The sequence below is a fragment of the Dermacentor andersoni genome, chromosome 1 (genome assembly GCF_023375885.2).
Source record: "Dermacentor andersoni chromosome 1, qqDerAnde1_hic_scaffold, whole genome shotgun sequence".
In the NCBI taxonomy this organism is placed as follows: domain Eukaryota; kingdom Metazoa; phylum Arthropoda; class Arachnida; order Ixodida; family Ixodidae; genus Dermacentor; species Dermacentor andersoni.
The window spans coordinates 139,718,024-139,735,748 of record NC_092814.1 but is presented as its reverse complement, the minus strand read 5'-3'; the positions used below and the strand labels follow the sequence as shown (position 1 = coordinate 139,735,748).

The window sequence follows — 17,725 nt, the reverse complement described above, 5'->3', positions numbered from 1 at the left end:
AAAAAAAGGGGGTGTGCACTGTAACTGCGCCAAAAATCTAACCCGTAGCAACTCATTCTTGTAGCCTTAGTTTGAATTCCTCCTTTAGAGTTTCGCTTTTCTTTTCATTATTCGCAATCACAGGCCTATGGTACGGAACTATATCCAGCATCCTTCGTCGAACATGCACGCCAGTAATGACTAGGCGCTGGTTGCCTGGTTTAAGCACGACTAGAAAAGAGAAAAAAAAATGAAAACGAAAGACGGTCTGGGCGCGAGAAGTTTTGCTGCTTGTTTTTTCTTCTTTCTTTAAGCTGTATTTGCGGTAAGCTCTTAGCCGACGACCTCCTTGTTACACTGTAGCCAAATCATGAGAGTCACAGACGCTTCATCGATTTTATGGCGGTTCTTCGTAGAGTGCCTGTTTGCGGAACAGTAGTGTGACGTTATTTCCACTCGAAACGAGAGGGATAAGAGCCATTGTTGTATGCGTGAAAGAGCTGCGGTAAGCACGCACTTGTCGAGACGTTCGAAGTTTGTATCTTACTTTAGTCATCAGCAGCGCGTCACCACTGACGACGGCCGCCGGCTTTTCACAATTTTTCTTGTCTCGACACTGGAAGAAGTCTTTACGAAAACTCGTCACAGCTTCATATTCTTTTCGCTACTGCGAGGCGAAGGTAAGTGTTTCTGCCGCTTTGTGTTGTTCTCGTTCTTTGCGTGTCTGTGGTTTTCTTATCTCTCTCTTGCATTCATGGTCTTGTGGTCGTCAGGAGAAGGCGTACTTTGTCCTTACCTTTAAGGACGTTCTTTCGGCCTTCCGTTAAAAAGAAGGAGCGCTGGCGTTTTCGTTTCGCAGTTAGAGCAGCGCGGGTTTTGCAATGGGAGAAACCAAGGACAGCGAGGATTTGGTTCACGTTGATGAAAAAGTCACGGATGTCGCCCGAAAAGTCATTCAATCGCAGGTAATGTTAAAGTCTGTTCAAGCGCTTTCATGCGGTAAACATGAGCTCATGAGTGCTGATTCTTATCTTTCAGAAAATCATGTGTTTGCTTTCTGTGGAGCATTCTGGCTTGAAACGTGACAGCCAACCCACTGTCAAATTGATTATCCTCTACGTAGCTCATGCATCTTTATGCATTTATAGCATAATGTATAGCATAAGTTATTTTCGTTGTACTCGCAACAGTTGTTTAGTACGTTTTGAGTTTGTGAGGAACATTGCCGCTACATTTCTACGTTGGCTATACAATGTAATATGTAACATGCTGTACGGTCGTGCTCTGCTGTAAGTCGTGCTCTCCAGCACTGTAATTACAATGGATAAACAGAATAGCAATGCTTCGAGAAGCAGCAAGGAATGGCACAGCGTCACACGGCGATGTGACTATTCATGAATTAAGTAATGTAGGTGATGTAACTAAGCAGTGAGTGCGCTTGATGTTCAAACACAAATAGATTGGGGCATTTTTTCTGGCGAACTTACGTGGGCACAGAGCTCCAACGCTTAATACCGAAAAAAAATATACACAGCCGACCTACATATTTGAATCTATGTGTAGCGAAGTTTCAGTGAAACTAGCAGCGATGCCTACAACTGTGTTTAGTTTCATCCTTTGCCACGTCTTATCTTACGGAATGTTTATGTTTATCCACCACAAAGGTGACAACATTATTATCGTGCAATCTTTAAATTTATGTACTACAGCACTCACAAGCTATACGGAAGTGCGAACACCAAATTATACGGATGCACAGTGTGTGGCGTCTATGGAGCGATGTTGTGAGTGTCAACGTGATGTGTTATGCTAGTTGCGAGAAGAATGGTGATGAACGATTTATGGCACGAAGAAGTACGGCAGCTATATATCAAGGAACATTCAGAGATTCTATGCCTTCTGTGTCACAGTGGCACATACTCAATGTGGAGTACTAATGAAGAATTGGAAAGCGCCAATTGGTACATAATTAGTGGCCAAATCAAAGAAAATCAAGCAAATAAAAAAATTTGCTTAGTATACTGCAGTCTTGCATTACGAGATAGCATTGCTTTGGAGGTACCTATGAGCCGAAATCATGTGTTTACGTTCTAGGTACGAATTTATTTCTTTTTACACTGAACATATGTGCGCATACCATAGTAGCACCATGTGTCGCTCAGCCTACAAGTGTTCGATAAGCGCATTTGGGGCTACTGGCATTCGGAACATATGTAACATTCGCATACACAGGGTGTTCCAACTATCATGCACCGAAATTAAAAATATCCAAATGCTACGCCGCTGGACAGAACCAAAGTAATCTCGTTCAGAGATTCTCAGAGTATGTTTCGCATTCCGTCTGATTAAATAATTAGTCTTAATTATATAATCAACTTGTCAAATAGTATAATTAGATTAAAAGTGTCAATGAGAAAATTGTAGAGCAACATCAAAAACTCCCGATACAGCTTTCTTTCGCTAAGTACGTGCTACAAAAAAGTGTTTTTCCGAGCGTGAAAGAATCCCGCAGATGCACCCAAAATTGCCACGCGACTGGACGCTCGAGGCACTTCGCGTGTAATCGCAAGCTGCTTTCACACAGGTAAAAACAATATTATGTAGCACGTACTGAGCTACAGAAAGCTGTATCGAAGGTTTTTCATGTCGCTCTACAATTTTCTCATTGATGCTTTTCATCTAACTATAATACTTGAGAAGTTGATTAAATATATGACTAATTACAAAATTAGGTACAATGAAAAAAAATTAATCTGTGTATATCTATGCGACGGCAAACAATATTACCTTGGTTCCGTCCGGCTACGTGGCATTGACATATATTTAAAGTCTTTCCTCGGTAAAACACGAATCTCGAGATGGCATGAAGGTGCCACTAAACGTATCAGTTCTAGCGCACTGCCACATGACTAAAAATCTTACCCTGGCTCCAAGTAAGGTAAAAATAGTATAAAAATATATTTAAACTGCGGGTGGTTAGCGAGAACAGAGTGATAACTGTAGAAAAAATCTGCATCATACCGGAGAACTGGTGTTCTGCTAAAAAAGGTTGCTCTTACTTGCAAAGGATACTGTTAGTAAATTGCGAGCAATCTAATAACCCTTGGGAACTCCCAAATCACACTGGAACTTTTAAAGAATACAAAAACGTGCTGTTAGGCCATAATTAACTTTTGAAACCCATGACAGCTGAAATAATTCTTCATGAATACGTATCGACTAGGAAGAACTCATCACCCTTAATGATCCCTCTGTTTACAAGAAAAGTGTGGTCAATATTGCGACCGCCTTTAAAACGGAATTTTAGTTTTTTTTCTAAATGTCAGTTTTTGTTGCAACGTCAAGACAGCTTAATTATTACCAACACAGAGTACTTGCCACAAACGAAGAGCACGTAAACCTTACAATTAAATATTAAAAGCAAGCTCATGCAGCGTCATATAATAAAATCGCCGAAAACGCAACCGACATTCGCAGATAATTAAATGCCATAAGACATGATTACGGACACTCTATGTAACGTATGTAAAAAAGGGGGGGAGGGGGGAGCATCGGAGGTGGGCGATGACACTGCTTCCATAGTGGACTAAATTAAACTATACGCTCATGATGTTTGGGTTATCGTACCATCTCCACCTTGTCAACAGCTGTTTTTAAAGCAACTTCATATTTTGTCAAGGTTTCTTGTTGTGTTTCCTCCTAGTGGGCACTAAGTCCAGTCGTGGCCAACAGCGGTTGCGGGACGCGTTCCTCGGCGAGATACACTGTTTGAGATTCGGGGATAGCATTCGCCGCGCCTCTTATCGTTGTGCACTTAGTCTTGTCTGATGCGCACGTGGGTTCTGTTGACAGACGCTTCCACATGTTGCAACGCCACTTGTAATGGACGCGTGTTTTGTTCGGACAACATCGTCATTTGATGCCAGGCGCTACAGTAGCATAGTAGATCTGAAAATGCTTCTGTTTTTTTTTCACATTATTCTTAAATCAGACTGAGTTAGCTGGCCACTAAGTGTCCTAAATTCTCCTATTTGCTCAGGAAATCAATCAAACTATCAATCACTTTTATTTCCTTTTCGATGTGGAAGGAGAAGACGGGACAAAAAGCTGTAGCAGCTTGATGCGGGTCCTACAGGTGTCCTGCCCCCTTCTACAGGGGGCAGGACCCTGTGTGGATGCCAACGTGAGCTTATTAACAACGCAATACCCAGGTTACATGAGGCTGTACAGTGCTGATTTGGCGACATGCCCTGAGAATACCTATCACTACTTTAGAGAAGGAAATTTACGTCGCACTCTGTTTCGCAAGGTAGTTAGGAATGATATGGACAGCAGCTTCGTGTATAGTGCGGAAGTGCCTCGAATTTTTTTTAAATATGTCATTGCAAAAAATAAAATCCTTTCTAAACGTAAAATCTTTACCTAGAAAGACTTTGGTACTTCATATAGGCCTGTACGCATGCTTCAAAATTACTGAATGGTTTGCTGAATGGTTGCTCTTTGTGGGCGCTCGGCACTCGAAACAAGTTCGCAAAGAATAAACTACCGTTACATGAGACTGCATAGTATGGGTACGCCAATTCTGTAAATATAATAAATTATTTGCATTTAGGTACATTTTGTCATACGCTATGTAACCAACGTTTTCTTAACAGTCCGCAGACGATGCCTTTTTTGTTTGTGATATACGGGATTTGGAAGCGAAGATAAAGCTATGGCGTGAGGAAATGCCCCGTGTGACGCCTTTCTATGGTAAGTCTTCAAGGATATTGTAGCACATTTGTGATTTTTTTGTCTTCGCTCTGATTTGCAGCAGTTGGTGCATTCCTTCTAGACCACCTCACGCATCAGCTCATCCCTTTTTGTTTTCTCGTCTATCTGTGTGTGGTTGTCTTTCTGTCGTTCTCTTCTCTTTCTGTGCATGTGCATTTGCGTGGGGGGGGGGGAAGGGTTTGCGTGTGTGCGTGCTTACCGAGTGGCAGAGCTCAATGATGTTAAGCACTTGAACCCCTTACTCTAGAAAGGCTGCCGGTGTGCCTCATAATCAGATCGTGGTTTTAGTACGTAAGATCCCAGAATTTTCGCTGCACGTTGAAAGAATTATAACCACTGTTTACCGGTACTGTGACCTACGGTAACAGTCAGCGTAAGCTTTACAAATTTTCAGCATGTTGATACTTCACGTACATTTTTCCAGACACAGCAAAAAGTAATGTGTGTCGCAAGCAGGCGGAAGGTACACACATCAATCATAGTCAGTTTAGCATATCAGAATCTTGCTTACTTGGATATTATGTTATGATATTTCAAACGAATTTCTATATAATAACTTATTGACTTAAATTATATAGAGGGCATTCGAGGCGCCTAATGTACTCGTTTACGTCAAGTTGCCTTTAATGAGGTTCGGTTCTCTATATTCTGAAAAAGTTCCACAAAAGATTAATAAGTGACCTTGAGCCCTATAACGTCAAACTCTGCTTAATCTGTTCTTATTCCAATCTCCTGACGTCAAATTGACGTAACCACCGACGCAAGCATCGGGCGGTCACCCGCAGCGTTGTTTGAAAAGCCCAATCAAACGCGCTTCTCGTTTATAGGATGTCACATACTTTTCAAAGCGAATAACATTGCCTACATTGGGCAGTTTTTCTTATCTAATTGGCTGAGAAGAGGCGAAGAGCACACTCAAGTGGAGAGAGTTTCGATAGGGCCGGGCCAACACAGTAAAAGTAGATAAGAGGACGAGGAGGGTGGTGCCAGCGTCTGCGATTGGTCCCCTTATTTAGCTTGTGGTGAATGGTCGGAAACCGCGACGGCGTGCAACGGAAGGTTAAAAAGGCCGCTAAAATGGATCCTCAGCAAAGTATAGTTGGCAGAGCAGCAATCTCGTATACGAGCTGAAAGGTCTCAATAACGTTGTAGTGCCAGGCAAGATCTCTTACTATACGGAAATAAATTCTTGCTCCCGATAGCTACGAGTAGCCAGTGCCACAGCGATTGGCCGGCAGCCTGCTTCTATTCCTTTCGGAACAGGGCAGTCTCCGGCTATTCAGAAAAAAAGTCAGTTTTGTTCGGCGTATTAATGCGTCTTTAACGTGCACACGTCACTTTGACGCAGTGAGTTTTCGCGATTTTGTAACGTCGCGTGACAGACAGGCAAAGTGGGTGCAGCCTGAAAAAGTTTGACCAATTGGTTAAACGATGCCTTTTTCGCTTATGCTGAAAAAGGCCTGGAATCGGAAATTGTTATTTTTCATTCGTTCGGTCGAATCGTGGATAATCAGTATACAAATATTATATCGGATGGGGTGGTTTCGCGGTTTCCGAGACGTCGTGTGACAGACAGAGGCAGTGGGTGGTGGCTCAAAATTTTTTTGACTAATCGTGGAGGGCTGATTGCAGAATTGAAATAGAAAAGTTTGGGATAGCTTTACTTTATAGCACCCCTTATTACGCACTTGCGAATCCGGACTCAAGAGCTCTCACACGCGGTTTCATGGTTGCCGCGTGTTAGTGGCAAAAATGTTTAATTCGGGTTTCGTATTATGCCTGCATCTAATCACATTATAATGTGGGCGGTTGCCATTTTAGGAACGAGGTAGGGGACGTCATCTTCACCGCAGCAGGCTGGGTGAGCCTGGCGTACATAGCCGGCAATTGTTCCGCCTGAGCCTACTATGAGTGAGCACACACACACACCAGCGACACCTGGTGTGTGTGTCACCAGGTGTCGAAGAGCGCCATGTGTTGCATGAGAGCAATGAGCAGTTGTTGAGCCCTCTTCCTGATTGCCGCAAGCCCTCCGCAGAAAACGACGTCTTTAAAGGTCCTGTGCGAAAGACCATTCTTTAGCGGGCTGTCGACTATCGCTTTCCTTTCTGTGTCGAACTGCGGGCATATCCAAATGAAATATTCGATGTCGACAATATCGCCGCGGAAGATACAGAACGGGGAAGTGCTTCGTCCAGTCTTGAATAACCAAGCCGGGCTCTAAGCGGAGTCCGTTCGGATGCGGTACAACAGCGTTGCTTCTTGCCGAGTAAGTCCATGGGTCACAAAGGCTGGGTGTGGAGTCTGCTGGATCGCCCTAAAGTTAATGCGGATTGCATCCTTAGGGTTCTGAAAAATCTTTGGCGCTCTTACTTTTGGGACACATTTCAGTGCCAGGCATGCAAGAGGCGTGCAAGAGTGCCAAACGTTCAAAAAAGTGGATGTACAGCTTCGCTGTAGATCCACTTTTGCGGGGTGGAATGGAGGGGGATTCTTATTAAAGAGTTATGCAGTAACCCTTCTAGGCCCCTGGTTACCACGTTGTTCGATCTTCCGCCACGGGCTGCACTTTTATCACAACCACAACAAAGCCTTAGCGGCGTGGTAAACTTCCCAGAGTGCCAAACATGACTGCACCTCGGGGAGACAGCGCGTTGTACACAGATGCGGCTGCTGACTAACGTGGAGGCCAAGTAGACTTCGTCAGTCCAACGAACTTTTTAATTCAACCTATTTTATGTTACAGTACAGAAAATGCAGAAGCCGTACTACTTAACGCACCGCGGTGGCCTAGTGGCTATGAGGTTGCGCCGCCGAGCGCGAGGTTGCGGATTCAATTCCCGGCCTCGACGGCCCCATTCCGTTGGGGCCGCACTGCAAGGACACTCGTGTACGATGCTTTGGGTGCAAAGTGAAAGAACCCCAAGGGGTCAAAATTAACTCGGAGCCCTCCACTACGGCGTCCTTCATAAACCACTGTGCAATTTCGGAACGCTAAAAAGCGCTAGATATTATTAATGCTTGAGCTGCAGGCCCTGACGGACGCAGTCGAAGCCGCCAATACACTGTAGAGCATCAGTGTGGTGAACATCTACACTGACTCGCTCATCGCTGTGCAGTTTCACAAGAACGTTTCCAAGAAGCTATGGATTTTAAAAGGCATACGCTATGTTCAATGGTCTTCATTCACTGTCAATATGCACTGGGCGCAGGGGAAGTCTACTTATTTTCACACCACACATTTCACCTCATACAATTTCTTCAGTATTTCGCTCTATCATTCCTCCACGAACAATCGCTTCTCCGTCGGCACACGCGCGCCGTAATTCATCCGTGTGTCTGCTCCGCTCCACATAATAATTATCGGTTGGAAAAAGCCTCTCTCCAGAGATACGGGCTGTAGAGCCCTTATACCCTCCATCACCTGGGCCTGGAGCCAATACCTGAAAACCCCGTGAGCTCTCCAAAGTGCTGCTCCAGCATCTAAAGGGATAAAACACACGCGTTTGCTCATGCACGATATGTTGGCAAAGTCAGTGCTGCAATTTCTGCATGAGGGGGGCCTCCAGGCTTCTATATAAATACACGTATGTATGTGGCGGGCAAGAACAAAGAAAGTAAAAAACACACCTTTGCGGTGATGTTCAATTAGTAATCAGGCGCTCTAAACAATACGCTGGCCTGTCTCTTGTGTCCCTAGACATTTGTGCGGAATTGATAGCGAACGCCACGGAAACTAAGAGACTCAAGGCGTCAGCGTATGTATTTCGGAAGCAACAGCATGCAATGCGCTCAAGCACCATAGCTGGTGTGCGATGCAGCAGTATTTCACAGTGTTCCTCTCGAAAAGACTACTCTTAGCTTCCTTTGATATCACAGTCAATGAAGTATATCAGAGTCAATGAAGTTCTTTTCGTCGTCGTGCCGTCATTCTCGTACTATAATGTAGCATTTTTCTTTGTTGCATCGCTGTCGGAATGCCGCCATCTTGCCGCCGCTCTGTAGTTTGGATCATGTCGCCGGCTTCGCCACACCACCATTGTCCTGCCGGGGTCGTCGTCATACCCCCACCATATGACGCAGTGTTGTCGTCGCCATATACATTTGGCCGAGATCTTAAAAGATTGCAGGAGTTTTGCACGAGTTTTGAGTAGTCGCGAAAGTGGCCGCTGTCGCATTAAATGAGTTTAACACCAAAGAAATAACCAAGAAATTAAGATTAAATGAACTTGGAGAAACTAATGGCGGGCACCGGTACCATGACTTACATATTTTTTTCGAATTGTGTGCGTACAAGTATACGCAGAAAAATTAATTCAGTAGAGAGAGAGAAAAGAAGAGGGAAAGGCAGGGAGGTTAGCCAAAGAAGTGCGCGGTTGGCTACCCTACACCTGGGGAAGGGAAAGAGAAAGAATAGGTAAGGAGAGAAACGAAATTCAGTAGGTACTGTATCGTGCTTATGAGCTATCGCAAGTCTCTTCACGTCCGTGGATTCGCAGCCTGCGCCGATGTATTGCCGCCTTCCGTTGCTATCGTCACCAGTGATGGACTAATCTCAGATTTAATGTATCTACACACACAAATCTACAGCATCTACACAGACAAATATCAGAGAAGCGTTGAAGGGAGCAGCACCACCATACATATTTATGCTCAGTCTATTTCGGCTTTCACACACGATTCCCAACAATTGTGTCAACGCGCAGATGCGCAATTCCTATTCAGAATAATGCGAGCACATATCCGTATTCGCGGGACAAGATACATACCCGTATAATCCCCCTCGTCTACACGTTAGGGATGAATGACAAGGGTCCATAATTTTCGGCTTTACCTTTCCTGGTAGGTCCGAAGAGAAAAGTTTTTAGGACTTTAGTTTTTACTTTAATGTCCCGAAGAACAAGTAATATTGCTAGCCGTAAGCGGTGAGTAGTTTTCAGAACTTGTTTATGTTAGAGCTGCTTGCGTACTCTTCCAACAAAACATTAACATCGCTTAATAGACGATATAAAGAAATGTGGAAAGTAATAACCCCGAAAATAAATTATTCAAAAAATAAGTAATCCTACATAATGCCTACACTACTTAATAAATGTTTGAATGATGGCATAGCTTTTCTGAAATGTACACCGATCGAATTGCGAAAATTGCATATGCTAGGTTTTTAAATTGCATTGGCTCTCTGTTCACCTTTATACTTGTTCCTGTGCTTTGACTGTTTATAAGACTAAGAGATCCTCTATACTTATTTTATTGGATTTGCTGTATGTTGCATGTTATTGTGACTTTCGCTGCTGACTGTTTTGTACGAAGGTCGCTGTAGGCCTTTGTCAAGCTGCCTCTACAAAGAGCAGCTGTTACCTACAGCTTCCGTCATCATTGTGATGATGAAAAATAATCGTTATTATTATTATTATTATTGTTCTTGTTATTATTATTATTATTATTATTATTATTATTATTATTATTATTATTATTATTATTATTATTATTATTATTATTATTCCCTCTTTTATAGCTGTCAAGGCATGCTCAGATCCTGTAATACTTCAAATTCTCAACACCCACGGAGTGAATTTCGATTGTTCAAACAAGGTATTTTTTTTTTACTTATGATAAAACAACGTCAGCAAAACTTTTGTTACCACGGTTGCCACTTCCTGATGTCTCAAGTGTCGACTGCACAGAGTTTTTCGTAAGATAATCCTACGTCTCGAGAACATATGCAGAGGAATATTCATTGTGTACACGAACTTGACAATGAAACAGTACAGGAAATGAAAACAGGGAGACAGACACTTTTCTGCGCTGTCTTGCCGTTCAAAGTTCAGCTGAACTAGCAAGACTACCTTGGGACGCTTCTTTGTATACAATGCCGGAACACTGTATTTTTGGCCACATCGCACTTAAGTAGGCCTCCGTGTGCAGTAATGTCCAAATCTCAATGGGAATTGCACAGGACACTAGAGACACTGTGTAAACTAGTGAGTCTGTATATTTCTTTTGTCTTTTTACCATTTCAGTGCGGCAACGCCTTACAAGGTGTTCCGGCTACTTTAAGCCAGCTCTTAAAGAGCAGGTATGACTACGCGAATGCAACCAAGTATTATTCACTACCCTTTCTAGCACATATGTGTATTTTTGTTAAATGTTATGTCTTAGTTGGGTAATTATTTCCAAAATAATTGCCCAACTGGAAATATTTTTTATTTAAACCCCAAACTCCCAACGCCTGCCCAGAAATATCCAATTAATTTTCTTTTTCGTAAAGTTTCCTGCCCTGGTTATACTTTTTGGCGCTACACAAACAGGGTGCAAATTTTTAAAAATATACTACCTAAATGTACCACGTGACAGCACCAAGCACTTGCATGTAGCGACATCTATGCCATATTACAACTATTGCAGCTAGTAATTTGTTGCCCGCAGGCCGGATGTACTAATAGGCCTCAGGCGAAAATGATGGTCGAGGGGCGACGGCCACGATCAGTCCTCTGGGATGCATCTTCATCGGTCGCCAAAACTTCCTCAGTCCTTACGCAGTCTGTTAACAAAAAAAAAAAAATGTTGACAGAGCCAAAATAAGCATGGAATATTTATTGATGTAGTCAAACGCTGTTATAACCGGGAAAAGAAGAAACCACAATGCCATATCCTGAATCAAACCAGATACTGCGATTTCGTCAAAGGAGTACAATACATAGGGCACACAGTAAGATGTCTAAACGATCGTACAAGAGAGCACGCATCATCACTTTCAGGGACCCCTGGCAGCAATTTAGCCTTGCACTGATAACATTGAGAAATGAACAGGAAAGAAAAGATAGCCAAGGGCGCACGTGCACCCCCAAATTGCATGATGTGCTGTCCTCAAAAAGAATGACGATAGGCTAACTCGAGAGATTCCTGGGGCATTTGAGATAAGTCAGACACGAGTACAATGTGTACGCACGCCGTCAGTGGCTTTGACGAGAAAAAAAGTCGCCTTTTTGAGAGAAGCCTCAGCTAGATAAAAGGAAGGGGGTGGGTCGACGAAATAAAATGCGCGGGAATTTCAATAAAGAAGTCAGTTCACATCTGCGTCTATTCCTTCCCTTCTGTGTTTGTGTTCAACAAGTTCTGCTGCTACAATCCTCGAAGCATTTATATGTCCCATGAGGCAGAAAAGCCGGCGTTGTTGCAATGAATGGGCGAAATGGGAAAACACCCGTGTACTTAGATTTAGGTGCACGTTAAAGAACCCCAGGTGGTCGAAATTTCCGGAGTCCTCCACTACGGCGTGCCTCATAATCAGAAAGTGGTTTTGGCACGTAAAACCCCATAATTCAATTGTTGCAATGAATGGTACCAAAGATCATCATCATCAGTGACGTCATCATCGTCTTGTATGACTTCAGTAGTAATACACAATTAAAGTTAGAACAAGTTAGAGTAAGGTGTCTTAAGGTGGAGTAAAGTGAATTAAGGTGAAGTAAAGTGAATGAACGTGAATCAAAGTGCATTAAGCTAGAATAAAGTGCGTTAAGGTAGATTAAGGTTGGTACAAATTAGAGCAAGGTGGTTTAAGGTGGATTAAAGTTCATACAAATTAGAGCAAGGGGGATTAAGGTGGCTTAAAGTGGAGTGAGGTGGGTTAAGGTGGATTAAGGTTGGTACAAATTAGATAAAGGTTGATTAAGGTACAGTTTTTAATGACACATGAAAATGCATGACGTCACGTATTATGCAGGAAACCAATTAATAGATAAGAGATAATGCTTTCGCATTCAAATCACATAAGGATACTTAAGTTCACTACTTTTTAAGTCTTTCCAGTAAATATAAGATATCGCTCCGTTACCGAGTTTCTGTATTCTGTATTTGGACAGAAGTCAAAGCTGCTTGTCTTTTTTTATTTCCGAAGGCTCATTTTGCATTTACGGTGGGGAAAAAAAAAACACTACCGAAGTTGTTTATGCTATACAAAATTGCTCTCGTTGCCCTGCACCGGGCTCGCAATAACGCTTGAGCTAGGGAGCGGTAAAAGCACAAAAAACGTTCGGTTATGCTACCTTAGCTTAGGTAAGGTGCAGCGTCGAGAATGCTGCATTCTGATGTCATGGACTAAAAGGACCAGGAAGTGTGCTCTGTTGTTCCGCTTACAGGTGAAAATAAGAAAGAAATATTTCTGGTTTAAACAAAAATGAGACACTTCATGAACACGATAAGAAAAAGGCAATGCTACCGCGAACATGCGAGCCAAATATTATTCAATCGCCTGCATCAGGAAGCCCGCAATATCTCGAAGCCCCTTTTGACACAGTCAATGACGTTGCAGCCAGCGCGACAGCCCGTAAACACCAGACAATGGGTTATTGTTCAAGACCATGAGTTACTTCCGAGCAAACGCCCGCACGCGCATGTACACCCCTCCACTCTTCTAACAAACAGGGGAGTGGCGGTTGTTCACGCGTCTCGCTCGTCCTTGCGCCCCTATCTTGGTGCTCTCGAGCCCTTTTGTCACACGCCAACCCGGAAAGGTTACCATAAGCGCTTCACGGAACGAACAAGAAAGAAACAGGTGATAGGCAGGGCATTGGTATCGGCGCCACTACACATGACGAGCAGGAGGAATAAAAAAGAAAAGATAGGGAGGTCAACCAGATACATGTTCGGTTTGCTGCCCTACACGGGTAAGGGGTCTAAGGGATGAAAAAAAAGGAGAAGAAGGGAAGACGGTACTCTCAGTGTGAACACGTGCGGTTGTCCATCACTCGTCTGCTGTCTAAATCGTCTGCTGTCTAATCGGCTTAACCCCCTCCGAAGAACATCGCGTTCGATCTCACGGATATTACAAAAACACAAGAAGTGCTCAATTGTCTCTTCAAAGTTGCATGAGTAACAGATCGGTGTGTCGGACGTTTCAATAAGGAATGAGTAGCCTTTCATAAAAGCCACCCCTAACCAGAGGCGGCACAGTAGAGTTGCATCATGGCAGGAGAAGTTCGATGGAATCTGCAGCTTCAATGTAGGATCCAGCCGGTGGAGACGGCAGTTGGAGAAAATCACGGTGTTCCAAGAAGTTTCTGTTTTGGTGTGAGCAAGTAAACGAAGACCCCTCGCAGCGTCTGTCCTTGATAAGGGTGTAGGAGCTGTCAGGGTTTCTTTATGGGTTGACCGGGCAGCATCATCAGCAAGGTCATTTCCGACGATGCCAGGTGCCCCGGAAGCCATTGGAAGATGATGCCATGTTCCTTTATGAGGGCTTGATGGAGGACTTCTCTGGTCTCAAACACTAGGTGTTCATGGGCCTTGTGTCGTAACGCTGACTGCAGATTCAGAAGAGCTTCCTTGGAGTCACAAAAAACGACCCGCTTTCAAGGTTTTGCTTGTACGATGTAATTAACAGCCGCACATAGGGCGGCAAATTCTGTTGCCGTAGAGGTCGTTATGTGGGACACCTTGAACTTAATTGTGACTTGTAAGGTCGAGATGATAACAGCGCCTGTGGAGCTTGTTGCTTAGACAGATTCATCGGTTTAAATGTGCGTTGTTTGTTCATATGCCTCGTTCAGTTGGGACCATGTCAACTGACGCAGCACCACTGCTGAATGACGGGTGTTCGTAATACGTGGAATCGCGAGGCGTACTTGAGGCTGTCGTAGGCACCATAGGGGTAACAGTGCCCTTGCTGCTGGTTTAACGCCCGACAGAAGGAAGCATTGATGTATCGCAAAAAAATTTGAAAATATGGCTTGAGGTCTAAGACTTGTGTTGGCAAAACAGCAATATAGTGACTGGGTACGCAACACATGTCGAATGTGTGCTCTGAGGTTGTCAATGATTAATGTTCGAACCAAGTAGTATCTAGCAATCAAGATTGTTGCACGAATTGAGGCGCATCGTGGTAGTCCAAGACGTGTCCTTATAGCCTGGCCTTGCAAACTTTCGAGGGAACGAATATTTCTTTTACACCTGTTTGCCCAAACCGGCAAGCTGTACCGTAGAAAGCCCTGAAACAGTGCTTTGTACAGCTGCAGCATGGACCGCACTACCGTGCCCCAGGCTTTTCTGCTCAGGAACTTCATTATATGTACAATCGGAATTAGTGTCCGCTTCAGGTAGGTGCAGTGAGGGCTCCATGAAAGGTCCCCGTGAATAATCATACCTAAGAAGTGGTGAGACTTCTGGTAGGTGGTAGCCTGGCCATTGAGAGAAACAGGGTACGGTGTCATGGGTTTGCGCGTTAACGCGATTAACGCAAATTTTTCGATGGATACACTGAGGCCTTGTTTGCGGAGATACGAACAAGTTAGAGTGGCTGCCAGCTTAATTCCTGCGCGCGAATGAAGACGAGTCACCGCAGAAGAACAAAGACAAATATCATCAGCGTAAATGTGTAGGTGAACTGTCTTGGGTAATCATTCAGCAACGCGAACCATAGTTATAGAAAAGAGAATAGTGCTCAATACCGTTCCCTGTGGGACGCCACCATATTATTACGATATCATCGAGTGATGCTGAAGGTACGAGCCGCCGCGAGAACGACGACGAAGTGGGTCTGTGCCTTTTGCCGCGAGCGAGTGTCGGCCTGGCGATCTGACTCCAGTGTAAATAACCTGTATATAGCTTCTTTATTCTGTGTCTTTCCACACGTAACATTCTGGTGGAGGTCGGTAATCCCCGTCCTCACCACGGAACTCCGGAGTGGTCGGTACATCGAGCTTGTCACCATGCCTACCGGTGACGAGACCGCCTCTGCAACGGCTTCGGCTTGTCCGACTGCTCCAATTATCACGGTTGCCCAACATCGCGACCCTGGTGTGTTCTCTGGCCTGGAGGGAGAGGACGTTGACGAATGGATCAAGCTCTACGAACACGCCAGTGCTAACAACAGGTGGGACCCAACGATCATGCTCGCCAATGTCATCTTTTATCTCGGCGGCAGCCCACGCGTGTGGCACCAAACGCATGACGACGAGATAAACAGCTGGGACAGTTTCAAAGAAAAGCTCAGGGAACTGTTCGGCGATCCCATTGGGTGCAAGGCTGCCGCGACAAAGGCTCTTGCGTCTCGTGTTCAGACATCTACAGAGCCGTACGTTTCATACATCCTCGATGTCTTGGCTCTCTGCCGCAAAGCTGACGATACTATGTCTGAGGCAGATAAAGTGTCGCATGTGCTCAAAGGCATCGCCGACGATGCTTTCAATTTGCTTGTTTTCGGCCACGTCTCGACTATCGACGCCATCATCAAAGAATGCCGTCGCCTTGAACAAGCTAAGAGCCGCCGTATCACACATCACATCACGCGGCTCCCCAACACTGCCGCTACGTCGACATGTGAGGGTCGACCGCGTCCAACCACCCCCTGTGACGATGTAACTCGTATTGTTCGCCGCGAGCTCGAGGCCGCCTGTTTGCCAGCTTTCTCCGCGACGCCTCCCGATCCACCAGCAACCACGATTGCGCTGATTCAGGCAGTCGTCAGAAAGGAATTTGAGAACATGGGTCTCAACTCCGTGTGTCCATCGCCTACACCAACGGTTCCCCAGTTCTCTAGCAGCCCTCCTCGTCCCCAGCAGCCTTTCTCTCCCACACCGCGCCGCAACCCGTCCGAATGGCGTACCCCTGATGACAGGCCGATCTGCTTTCACTGCTGTCGCATCGGCCACGTCGCTCGTCACTGCCGCAACCGATGGCCACCACCTCCTCGGACATAAACCGCTGCTCATTCCCGCCCCTTTGGACCTTCTGTTCCCTATGCCACCTGCCATGACCCCATTGCCGCTGATGCTCCTGCCCCGAACCGTCGCTACAGCCGCTCGCCCTCACCTCGACGCCATCAGTCTCGTTCGCCCCAACCCCGTCGCTTCTGTCCGTCGCCTATCGCCTCCCGGATCCAGCCGGAAAACTAGGCACTGCAGCTTCTGGAGGTGAAGCTGCCTTGTCCACTCTGCCCTCAAATCCTCTGCTGACGTTACGCACGAACCAAAACCTTCTTGACGTTGACGTTGACGGCTATCCTGTCACGGCACTCATTGATACAGGTGCACATCTTTCTATCATGAGTGCTGCCTTCCGACGACGACTGAACAAGCTCCTCACCCCAGCGTCGGCACGCGTCGTCCGGCATGTGTACGGCATGTGTACGGCACGTGTCAGCATCGCCGGCCGCCACACTCCTGTCCTCTTCACCGTGATTGCTCATTGCCCCCACGACCTCATTCTCGGCCTCGATTTTCTCTCCGCGCATTCTGCTCTTATTGACTGCTCTGCCAGTACCCTTCGCCTTGAGTTGCCGATTCTCACAGAACCTTCTGACGCACCCCAGTGCCGCCTACGCCCCACCGGCTTTATTCGCCTGCCGCCAAAATCAATAGCCTATATTGAACTCTTGTCTTCCCCACCAGTCCCTGATGGCGAGTACCTCGTCACTACTCTGCCCGACATTCCGCTACAGTATGACCTTACCGTGCCTCACAGTATACTTACCATTACGGCGAACCGCACTTTCCTACCTATCTGCAACTTTGGATTGGCAAAGCAAATTCTACCGCAAGGTATTTGCCTTGCCAACGTTGATTGTCTCGGCGACCATCACGTGGCAACATTATCGACCGATGCTTCTTGCGAGCTTAGGGGGCCCATCATGCCAGCCTCGGCCGCCGACCCCAAGATACAGAAAATGATTGCGACGGACCTGTCTTCTGCACAGGCTGAAGACCTTTACCAAGTGTTATCGTCCTACAGAGATATTTTCGACTTCGACAATCGCCCTTTAGGCCAGACGCTCGCGGTCAAGCATCGGATTCTTACTGGCGATGCTACACCTATTCACCGACGACCATATCGAGTTTCTGCGTCTGAACGCCGAGTAATTCAAAGTGAAGTCAACAAAATGCTAGACAAAAACATCATTGAGCCGTCTTCCAGTCCCTGGGCGTCACCTGTAGTGTTGGTTAAGAAGAAGGATGGCACGTGGCGCTTCTGT

The 17,725-nt window shown here is 45.4% G+C and overlaps 1 protein-coding gene across 1 annotated transcript in view; it reads left to right on the top strand.

Moving 5' to 3' along the window:
• The first annotated feature begins 531 nt into the window (after positions 1-531).
• Positions 532-17,725, top strand: part of LOC126544348 (ornithine decarboxylase-like) — a 42,119-nt gene continuing 24,925 nt past the window's right edge. The window contains exons 1-4 of the mRNA XM_050191637.2: positions 532-659; positions 839-944; positions 4,635-4,731; positions 10,271-10,347. Of these exons, the coding sequence (XP_050047594.1) occupies positions 861-944; positions 4,635-4,731; positions 10,271-10,347 (258 nt within the window). The 5' untranslated portion in view covers positions 532-659; positions 839-860. The remainder of the gene's footprint in view (positions 660-838; positions 945-4,634; positions 4,732-10,270; positions 10,348-17,725) is intronic.